Here is an 11,632-nt window from a genome sequence, read left to right as displayed (position 1 = left end):
AAATCAGAGTCTGAAAGATCTTTATTGCCAAGTATGTTTACACATACAAGGAATTCGTCCTCCTCATTCCTCCTTTTCTTTGATAAAGGGAAAAAAAGCTTTTTTTTTCTTTTTTTTTGGTATAGTCATTGGCTCCAATGCTATACATTGCTGGCCCTCCTGTGGTTTGGTGTTTCGTAAAGTTATGGAAACTTTTTTTTTCTCTCTCTGAAGAATGTCTTTTGGTCAGTAAAAAGAAATACAATACTACTATCTCATTTCTGAATGACTCATGTCTAAGACATCCCAAACTTCACCATATCCCCACCCCATGAGTGGGCGGTAAGCTCAGCTGACACGGTGACCCTCTCAGAGGCCCTCACCACATTAAGTGCTTGGACTGTTTGCGAGGGCTGCTGTTCTGAATGATCTGGTCAGGCTGTGTCCACAGTTGGCACTGTCAGTCCAACTGCATTAGTCACCGTGCTTCCCTTTTTCCTTCATCCAGCTCAATTGTTCATCACCAAAGATGGAAACTCCCAGCCACTGGATTTTTATAGTCCAGTTCATTGGATTAAAAAAAAAAGATCTACAATGTGGGTTTTGGTGGAAATTCAGTAAACAATTTTATAAATCTCTCACAAATGTAGGCAAAATGCTTTTCACCATTTGCGTCAATTTGAATAAATAATATGTTTGTGTATTTTTCTCTAGACAGCATGGTGTACCACCCTGAGTTTGAGCGAGCAGGCAAAGAGCCTGGGCTCCAGGTGTGGAGAATTGAGAAATTTGATTTGGTGGCAGTTCCTGAGAATCTCTATGGAGGGTTCTACACCGGTGATGCTTATGTGGTTCTCAATACTATCAAGCAACGCTCTGGCAACCTACAGTATGACATCCATTTCTGGCTAGGTAATAGGTCAATGCTGTGTTAAAGAGATTCAGATATTTATTTTAGTACTAAAGTACATGTTCTGCCTAATTTTCAAGACAAGCTAGGTGGTTCGAATGTCAAATGCATCAGCTACATTTCTGATAGATGCTCTTCCCTCAACTGGCAGGTGACTACTGCACACAAGATGAAAGCGGGGCAGCTGCCATTTTCACAGTGCAAATGGATGACTATTTGGGTGGAAAGCCCATCCAGTATCGTGAAGTTCAAGGCTACGAGTCCAAAGCTTTTCTGGGATATTTTAAGAAAGGGCTGCAGTATATGGTGAGTGAGTGGCCCGAGTGTTAACAGAACAAATGGAAAGTGATTCTAAAGTAACTCATTCAAATAAGGATGTCCAAGATTAAACAAATTTTTCATTGACTGCGTGAATTACACTTACATTTATCTGACGCTTTTATCCAAAACGACTTACAATTGCTATATATGTCAGAGGTCGCACGCCTCTGGAGCAACTAGGGGTTAAGTGTCTTGCTCAGGGACACATTGGTGTCTCACAGTGGATTGGAACACGGGTCTCTCACACCAAAGGCATGTGTCTTATCCACTGCGCCAACATCACCCCATAACCCCACCACCACTTATAATGTTATATGAACATCTTGATGTTTTTACCGCTAAATGTTGATGTTAAAAATATTTGAATGAAATCGTGATATTGCCAGACATGAACTTCAGTGACATTTTGTTTTGTTGTTTGGTATGGGGTTTTGTTTTGTTTTTCTTTGGCTTTTATTATTTGTGAGTGTGAGCACTGATTTGGGTGGTTTATGAGGACACAGATTTGTATAATGACATGGGTATGACGGTATAAAAACCATTATGCCTATGGAGAGTCCCTGTAAACCACCAATACCAATGTGTGTGTGTTTGTGTGTGTGTGTGCGTTTCGTTTCATTTTATTTTGGTTTTGTTTTGTTTTCCAGAAAGGTGGAGTTGCATCTGGATTCAAGCATGTGGTCACCAATGAAGTGATAGTGCAACGCGTGCTACAGGTCAAAGGTCGGCGTGTTGTCAGAGCAACAGAAGTGGCAGTAAGCTGGGACAGCTTTAACCAGGGAGACTGCTTCATCCTGGACTTGGGGAGTGTGAGTATCATGGGAAGAAAGTGAGGGAGAATGGATATTGGATAAGTAAAAAAAACTTAAAAGTAACCGTTTACTCTTGTATTTTTACAGGAGATCTACCAGTGGTGTGGTTCAAAGAGTAACCGTTTTGAGAAGCTAAAAGCTACTCAGCTTGCAAAGGGCATTCGTGACAATGAACGCAGTGGACGTGCTCGCGTGTATGTGTGTGATGAAGGGGCAGAACGAGACAAGATGTTGGAGGTAAGAAAGACGGAAAGCTTTAACTTCAAAATTGACAAGAGATTCATTAAATACATGATCCAATTATCTGCTGGCAGGTTCTTGGAGAAAAACCAGACCTGCCTGAAGGAGCATCTGACGATATCAAGGCTGATGCCTCCAACAGGAAGATGGCCAAACTCTATAAGGTAGCCACTGGATTTAAACCAAGCAAATATAATAAATAGCCATTGTAGACCATAAGTATATTCAACTTATTGACATTTTCCTGTACTTCAGGTGTCTGATGCCAGTGGAGACATGACGATTGCCCTGGTGGCCGCTGAGAACCCCTTCTCCCAGAGTGCACTAGAATCAAGCGACTGTTTCATCCTGGATCACGGCTCAGATGGGAAGATCTTTGTTTGGAAAGGTAAATGGCATTGACCGAGAAAACAAAAATAAACTTTCTTCCATTTTTTAGACTTCTTTTTTTTTTTAAACACCAGCGTTTATTTTATAGGCAAAGATGCCACTGTGGAAGAGAGAAAGGCTGCCATGAAGGCAGCAGATGAGTTCATTAAGAAAATGGGTTACCCAAAGCACACACAGGTTCAGATTCTCCCGGAGATGGGCGAGACGCCTCTATTCAAACAGTTCTTCAAAAACTGGCGAGATGTGGACCAGACGGAAGGCCTGGGTTTGGCTTATGTCTCAAACAGCATTGCTAAGATCGAGAAGGTGCCATTCGATGCTTCAACTCTGCATGATTCACCAGCCATGGCTGCCCAGCATGGAATGATCGATGATGGCCACGGAGGGAAACAGGTCAGCAATTGAGCTCACACTGCATGTAACTTGGCCTGAGGTCGAACAACATGTTATGTATACAAATTCAGTGAGGGTACTTCATGATATTTTTATCTTTATGTCACTTGAAACTTAAGATCTGGCGCATTGAAGCATCCGATAAGGTTCCAGTTGATCCCTCTACTTATGGCCAGTTCTATGGAGGAGACAGTTACATTATTCTGTACAATTACCACCATGGAGGCAGACAGGGTCACATCATTTACATCTGGTATGACTTCATCTCACACAGTTAATCTAAAGCTTCATCTGGAATAATCGCAGCAGCACATTCTATGTGTTTTGATTTAACAGTTCAATAATCTTGTCCTGTCCGATGATGTCTCACTTGCGTATGATGTCTGTTATAGGCAGGGTAAAGACTCCTCACAAGATGAGATTGGGGCATCTGCTATCTTGGCTGCCCAGCTGGACGATGAGCTTGGAGGTGGACCTGTGCAGGTAATGCTAATGAATAAGTCTCAATGAATCACTCGATCACAATCATATCCATGAATTTATCATTTGTGGCCCCTCCATTAAAAGTGCAATTGTGATTCTTTTCTTTTTTTAATTGAAGTCAACATCAAACAGCATTCACAACCCATTTTACAACTGTGACGTGGCACATTAATGATGAAACAGTAAATACAATTCAGTGAAAAGAATGTTGGGCAGGACTTCATTAGATAACTTTGCTGTCACCTAATGCTCACTTAAATTAAATCTATAAAAAACTAATAATTTAATAACGCTGTAAAATCTATTAATGCTTAAGTTCACTCCTAATTCTAATTACAATTACTGATTTGTTTTGTTTTGTTCCATTTTAGTTATTTTTCATTTTTCTATTGTTAATTTGTTTAGACAAAATAGTATATCATTTTAATATTGTAAATGTTTCAGTAATTTGCCATAATAAGAAACTAGTAATCAGTTTATTGGTTTTGGGCAGAACTGTGAAGTCACCATGAAACTGAAATTGAAGATTTAATTTGTGCCCTTACAATTTTGATGAAAGATTACAAAAACAAACTTTTTTGTTATTGAATTATGTAATTAGGGCTAATTTTGAGTTTAAGTTCAAGTTGTGTCCTCTCATAGCTTAGCAAAAAAATTTTATTATTGCTGGTTGCAATGGAATTCCCTGAATTATTAATTTTGTCCATATGTTAAACAAACTTCCTCCTCTATGTCTTTCCTTCCTGTCCATTATTCATATTCTAAATCCTGTTGTAGATGACTGGTGCTCCCCTCACCACTCAGGTATCCATATCTCAGGATTGCATGTCCATGTACAGTGCCTGAATGTTTCTCCACCTCATTTATACAAATGATCTTTCATAACATTTCACGAACAACAGATACAAATCTGAAAAGAAATTTCTGCTCATGTTCCTTTAATTGTTTTTCAGTTTCCAGAGTACAGCAGTATAATGTCCATTATCTAACTATTTGTACAGCTAAAAGAATCAAGTCTTTAGCAGATGGTTTTTAAAATCACGATTTCATTGGTTTCTGCATAATGGGTATGCAAGATCAATATGTATAAAGATACATTTTTGTAAGGATCTGTACACTGACATGTATTATCGCTGTATGCCTCCACTGGTGTACTTATGTCCTCGTGTCTTCATTTTGATATTTTGTCATTCGTGCACAAATAACTGTCTTATGCATTCATAAATCAGTTTTGGGAGTGAGCATGTGAACATTAACAGAAATGTTCCATTATGCATTCGCAATTTTTATTTTTATTTTAAACCAATTCATACTGTGATTTTTTTTATTTATTTATTTTTTACATTTTGGTCTGGATTTATGCATGCTGTTATGCACATCAAACTGGTACAAAAAAATACATCCAGCATGTTAAAGTAGATGATGTATAAAATGCAGTAAACAACATACGATGACTCACTACTGTTTTTGTCAAAGTCAAAGTCACCTTTATTTATATAGCGCTTTAAACAAAATACATTGCGTCAAAGCAACTGAACAACATTCATTAGGAAACCAGTGTCAATAATGAAAAAATGATAGTTAAAGGCAGTTCATTATTGAATTCAGTTATGTCATCTCTGTTCAATTAAATAGTGTCTGCGCATTTATTTGCAATCAAGTCAACGATATCGCTGTAGATGAAGTGTCCCCAACTAAGCAAGCCAGAGGCGACAGCGGCAAGGAACCGAAACTCCATCGGTGACAGAATGGAGAAAAAAACCTTGGGAGAAACCAGGCTCAGTTGGGGGGCCAGTTCTCCTCTGACCAGACGAAACCAGTAGTTCAATTCCAGGCTGCAGCAAAGTCAGATTGTGCAGAAGAATCATCTGTTTCCTGTGGTCTTGTCCTGGTGCTCCTTTGAGACAAGGTCTTTACAGGGGATCTGTATCTGGGGCTCTAGTTGTCCTGGTCTCCGCTGTCTTTCAGGGATGTAGAGGTCCTTTCTAGGTGCTGATCCAGCATCTGGTCTGGATACATACTGGATCCGGGTGACTGCAGTGACCCTCTGATCTGGACACAGACTGGATCTGGTGGCCATGGTGACCTCGGAACAAAAGAGAAACAGACAAATATTAGCGTAGATGCCATTCTTCTAATGATGTAGCAAGTACATAGGGTGTTATGGGAAGTGTTTCCGGTTCCGGTTTACCTAATTAATGCAGCCTAAAAATCCTTTAACGGATTTGGATAATAAAAGCATATTAGTATGTTATGTGTATGCCAGGTTAAAGAGATGGGTCTTTAATCTAGATTTAAACTGCAAGAGTGTGTCTGCCTCCCGAACAATGTTAGGTAGGTTATTCCAGAGTTTAGGCGCCAAATAGGAAAAGGATCTGCCGCCCGCAGTTGATTTTGATATTCTAGGTATTATCAAATTGCCTGAGTTTTGAGAACGTAGCGGACGTAGAGGATTATAATGTAAAAGGAGCTCATTCAAATACTGAGGTGCTAAACCATTCAGGGCTTTATAGGTAATAAGCAATATTTTAAAATCTATACGATGCTTGATAGGGAGCCAGTGCAGTGTTGACAGGACCGGGCTAATATGGTCATACTTCCTGGTTCTAGTAAGAACTCTTGCTGCTGCATTTTGGACTAGCTGTAGTTTGTTTACTAAGCGTGCAGAACAACCACCCAATAAAGCATTACAATAATCTAACCTTGAGGTCATAAAAGCATGGATTAACATTTCTGCATTTGACATTGAGAGCATAGGCCGTAATTTAGATATATTTTTGAGGTGGAAAAATGCAGTTTTACAAATGCTAGAAACGTGGCTTTCTAAGGAAAGATTGCGATCAAATAGCACACCTAGGTTCCTAACTGATGACGAAGAATTGACAGAGCAACCATCAAGTCTTAGACAGTGTTCTAGGTTATTACAAGCAGAGTTTTTAGGTCCTATAATTAACACCTCTGTTTTTAACAGAATTTAGCAGTAAGAAATTACTTGTCATCCAGTTTTTTATATCGACTAAGCAATCCATTAGTTTTTCAAATTGGTGTGTTTCACCGGGCTGCGAAGAAATATAGAGTTGAGTATCATCAGCATAACAGTGAAAGCTAGCACCATGTTTCCTGATGATATCTCCCAAGGGTAACATATAGAGCGTGAAGAGTAGCGGCCCTAGTACTGAGCCTTGAGGTACTCCATACTGCACTTGTGATCGATAGCATACATCTTCATTCACTGCTACGAACTGATGGCGGTCATATAAGTACGATTTAAACCATGCTAATGCACTTCCACTGATGCCAACAAAGTGTTCAAGTCTATGCAAAAGAATTTTGTGGTCCATTGTACACTATCGTTCAGAAATTTGGGGTCAATAAGATATATTTTTTGAATGCTTTTATTCAGCAAGGATGCATTATATTGATCAAAAGTAACAGTAAAAACATTTTGTAATATGTTTAAAAAAACTGTATTAAGGTTTTCACTAAAATAATAAAAGGCTGCATACTGCAAATCGCATATTAGAATAATTATTAAAGGATCATGTGACACTGACTGTAGTAATGACTGCTGAAAATTCAGCTTTGCCATCATATAAATAAATTAGATTTTAAAATATATTAAAATAGTTATAAATTGTAATATTTTTAAACAATATTTCTGCTTTTATTGTATTTCTTTCAAATAAATGCAGTCTTGGTGAGCATAAAAGATTTCTTATGCCCTAAACTTTTGCACAGTAGTGTATAAAAAAAAACCGGAAGCAGAAAGAACAAATATTAACATTGCAGTAAATACAATGTATAATTCAGCAGAGAGCACCATAGGAAGACCAAATGTAAGTTTTTGGGGCAAGAGGGCTGACCACAAAGGATGCTGGGAATTTTGGCATTAGCTGCACATTCCTCAGTGAGCTCCACACTGCCACCCTGTGGAATTAAATGCAATCCTCAACCAAAGACTGTTAAAAAGCCAGTGACAGTGTTGTATTGTGTCTGATATACTTCATATCAGAATTACAGAAATTGTATAGTTTTGTGAAAGCATGACTTTATTTTTTTCTCTGTTTAATGTGTACTCACTGTGTATTTTTCAGGTGCGGGTGGTTCAGGGTAAGGAACCCGCTCATCTCATGGGTCTGTTCGGAGGGCAGCCTATGGTGGTGCACCAGGGCGGCACCTCTAGGGAAGGCGGTCAGACTGCGCCAGCCGAGACTCGCCTGTTCCAAGTGCGCTCAAACTCCACAGGGTGCACACGAGCTGTGGAGGTCAGCATCTAATATTTACTATTGGTGGGAGCTTTTAAATATTCTCTAAATATTTGCTGATCTTAACCGTTGTATCCAGGTTGATGCCGTGTCCTCCAATCTGAACTCCAATGATGCATTTGTCCTGGTGACCCCGGCTGCATCTTTCATATGGGTGGGACGAGGAGCCTGTGATACAGAGAAACGTGGGGCACAGCAGCTCTGTGATATCCTTGGAGTGTCATCCTCCGAGCTGGGTGAAGGAGGAGAGGATGGTGAGGACTCATCTGAAATTTTCAAAATAACATTTCACCTTGAAATAAAAACATTAGTTTTCAAGTTTTAAAGTAGGCCACAAAAAGATTGTAGAAGCATCACAATAGCGGTTCATATGGTTTGTGTGACGGTATTAACATTTTTGGGTGAACTACTCCTTTTAAGATGCATGAAAAATAAAACAAAATAATTTTTCATATTTCATTCATGTGTGACCATTTTTATTACTATGTGACCCTGGACCACAAAACCAGTCATAAAGCTCAGTTTTTTTTAAATGGAATAAATAAGCATTCCATTGATGTATGGTTTGTAATGATAGGACAATATTTGGCTGAGATACAACTATTTGAAAATCTGTTATCTGAGGGTGCAAAAAAATCTAAATATTGAGAAAACCGCCTTTAAAGTTGTCCAAATGAAGTTCTTAGCAATGCATATTACTAATCAGAAATTAAGTTTTGATATATTTACTGTAGGAAATTTACTAAATATCTTCATGGAACATGATCTTAATGATTTTTGGCATAAAAGAAAAAATCAATAATTTTGACCCCTTACAATGTTTTTTTGACTATTGCTACAAATATACCCCAGCGACTTTAGACTGGTTTTGTGGTACCGGGTCACAAATATATTAAAAGCATTCATGATTTTGATAGAGTTCTTTTTATGAGTGATTCTCATAATTAAGCTCATGTGAATATACATGTATCAACACACTGCAGGTAGTTTCTGGGACGCTCTGGGAGGAAAGGCAGATTACCGCACGTCCACCAGGCTAAAGGACAAGATGAATGCCCACCCACCACGACTGTTCGCCTGCTCAAACAAAACTGGAAATTTCATTGTGAGTTACTCACCTAGATTGTTTTGCCTGCACTGATTTAAATACTATAAGCATATTGTCAGTGTAGTATGATAAAGAGCCATTCATTATGGATGCATTGATATCCATGCAGATTGAAGAAGTTCCTGGAGAGATGACTCAAGAAGACCTAGCTACAGATGATGTCATGATCCTGGACACCTGGGATCAGGTAAACTGACTACTTTAACAGGATTGTTCTACTTTTTACATAGTGTAAAGTGAGAGCTGTATATTATTCCCATTCATATCAGTGGAAGCATGTGATCTGGAAACTGTTTTCAAATGTTTAGCTATTATATCAGTAATAGAGAAACATCCTTTTTGTCTGCATGATTGTGTAGTTACAGCATCGACTGGTAGGGATGCAGAAGCTACCAGCCAAACCTTGAACCCTTCTGGATTCAATAACATTTTCAAATAGTTAAACTTCTATATGTGTAGAAACTGTTAAGGCAGTTGAGCTACATTTTGTACCATGCTTGTCTTGCATAACTCTTTTATTAATGCAGTGACATGCAACTTCTCATTTAAGAAAAGAATAATGTAGTAGTAATAATGTAATGTGCACAGAGAATTGTAAGAAATCTTGATGTGTTTTGCAGGTGTTTGTTTGGATTGGTAATGAAGCTCATGACGAGGAGAAGACTGAGGCAATGACTTCAGGTAAGGCACCTTAATACACTTTATACATCTAATTATAATTCACTGCATAAAGTATAAAACAGTAAGTTTTTACCATGCTACTGTTTACCATACTAGAGTAAACAGTGTATTCCTGTGAGATTCTGTTTGACCCCACAAACACCCTGTGTCTAGGGACATTGTGTGCATGTTTGGTCTGGATATATTTTAGAGTAAAAACATTACTCAATGACACATTTATCTGATTATTTCCAAATGATGTTATTATGCCTGTTCAGCTTGTATTTTCCAGACTTACTTATATATATGCAGCACCAGTTGAGCATACTACTCAGTATGCAGTTTTTTTCAGTAAATATTGTCCGTGGTTCATGCTACAGTCCAGTAGGTGGCGATAATGGTTTTTAAGATAGAAAGGAAGATGAGCATATTTTGAAACCCCAAAACACTTTATAATGTGTCCTTTTATGAATCCCATATTAAACTTCCTTTTCTCTCTCTCTCTCCAGCTGCCCGATACATTGAGTCGGACCCAGCCAACCGTGACCCGCGCACACCCATCGTGAAGATTAAACAAGGCTTTGAGCCTCCCACATTCACAGGCTGGTTCCTGGGTTGGGACCACGAATACTGGAGCACTGACCCACTGGAGCGGGCCATGGCGGAGCTGGAGATCTGAACTTTGAGCTGTCACCCCTGACCTTTACTGCAAATTGATCAAAGTTGCCATTAGATTCATAGAAGATGCCAATTTGATGCTTATGAAGGTCATGGAATCATGGATTCAAAAACCAAAGCTGGTCCTGGGTCAGTATCAAAAGGCAGTTTTTAAAAAGAGCACTTTACTGCCTTGAGATTCAGTCATCACACATAAGGCAACTCTATTATTTTAACTCCTTTTTACTTCTGTATTTAAGTGTGCTCAACAGTTTTTATTCTTGTGAAGCTTTTAGATTGTTGTGTTTGTTCTGCACACCTTATGTTGCTGAATGGATATCATTGTCAAAATCTCTCAGATATCTTTTTGCCTTCTTTTTCTATAAATCTTTTTTATGTAACCAGTATCAGTAGTTTTACTATTAATAATACTTTAGTGTTTTGAATCAATATTTTTTATGATAAGGAATGCTTATGATGCATGTCTTGTTAAAGGCCTAGAGAACCAGAAGTCTTATTATTCTTAAGGTCTGGTTTAGATAACTGTTAACATATGGGTCAATTAACTACCTGAATATCAGCTAAAATGCTATAACTTATTGTGCAGAGTTGAGTCGCCTTTGATATTTGCTGAAGACTTGTAAAGCAACTTATTCATAAGGGTTATTCCAGATACCTCTGCTTTTTTGGCAAATCCATCTATACCTGAAAAATAAGAAGAAAAAAAACTATTTGCCAGTTTCCTACTTGTACTGTACAATAAATAACCACAATCCCAAAAGGTTTCCAGAGTGTTCTTCAAAGACTGATTTATGGATCATATTAATAGCAGTCTGGAAAATAATGAGGTAAATGTACTTACACGCCATGAGAATGATTAGATTACACATTATGATTTACTAAAGGGAATGGGACAGTCACACATCAAAACTATAAAATGTTTAAACAAAAAAACTAAGTATTACAATGTACATAAAAGTGAGTTGGACAAAACAACAGATGTTGTGATATATAACTGTAATAGACTGATAAAAGATGAAAATACAAATATTTGGAAAAGGACTTAAACAGGACCCAAGCACACTGACAGTAATTTTGTATCTTTTGACAAGTCTGTAATTCCATCCTCTGATCTTTGAAGCAGCAAATAGTATTTTAAAGCACAAACATTGACCTCAATAGCCTTAATTTGTTTTCAGCTGCAATCTGATGTAAAATACCACATTACATGTATGTAAATGTCTGGTAGATAAAATAATCAGACAGAAGAATTTATAAATCAAATGATAAAATATTAATGTGACAGGAAATGGATGAATAAATGCATTGTGGTTTTAAAAATCGACCAACATCATATAAAGCTATAAATATTAATTTAGTAATTGAAATGGATATGGCTTAAGGCTTTTATACT

At 37.9% G+C, this 11,632-nt stretch overlaps 1 protein-coding gene across 2 annotated transcripts; it reads left to right on the top strand.

Annotated features, from left to right (window-relative positions):
- Positions 1-669: 669 nt before the first annotated feature.
- Positions 670-10,971, top strand: LOC132130757 (gelsolin-like). Of its 2 annotated transcripts, XM_059542554.1 has the most exons (16): positions 670-891; positions 1,041-1,195; positions 1,858-2,019; positions 2,110-2,259; positions 2,337-2,426; positions 2,518-2,650; positions 2,741-3,045; positions 3,165-3,298; positions 3,438-3,528; positions 4,306-4,332; positions 7,623-7,793; positions 7,873-8,047; positions 8,777-8,898; positions 9,011-9,088; positions 9,522-9,582; positions 10,071-10,971. In XM_059542554.1, exons 1-16 carry the CDS (start codon positions 672-674, stop codon positions 10,238-10,240), a joined length of 2,244 nt encoding a protein of 747 aa, XP_059398537.1. In that variant the 5' UTR covers positions 670-671; the 3' UTR covers positions 10,241-10,971. The 2 variants fall into 2 exon arrangements, with proteins under 2 accessions (XP_059398537.1, XP_059398538.1); XM_059542555.1 differs by lacking the exon at positions 4,306-4,332 and having other exon boundaries at positions 671-891.
- Positions 10,972-11,632: the final 661 nt, after the last annotated feature.

The sequence above is a fragment of the Carassius carassius genome, chromosome 47, assembly GCF_963082965.1.
Source record: "Carassius carassius chromosome 47, fCarCar2.1, whole genome shotgun sequence".
Lineage (NCBI taxonomy): Eukaryota > Metazoa > Chordata > Actinopteri > Cypriniformes > Cyprinidae > Carassius > Carassius carassius.
This window is presented reverse-complemented; position numbering and strand designations above follow the sequence as displayed.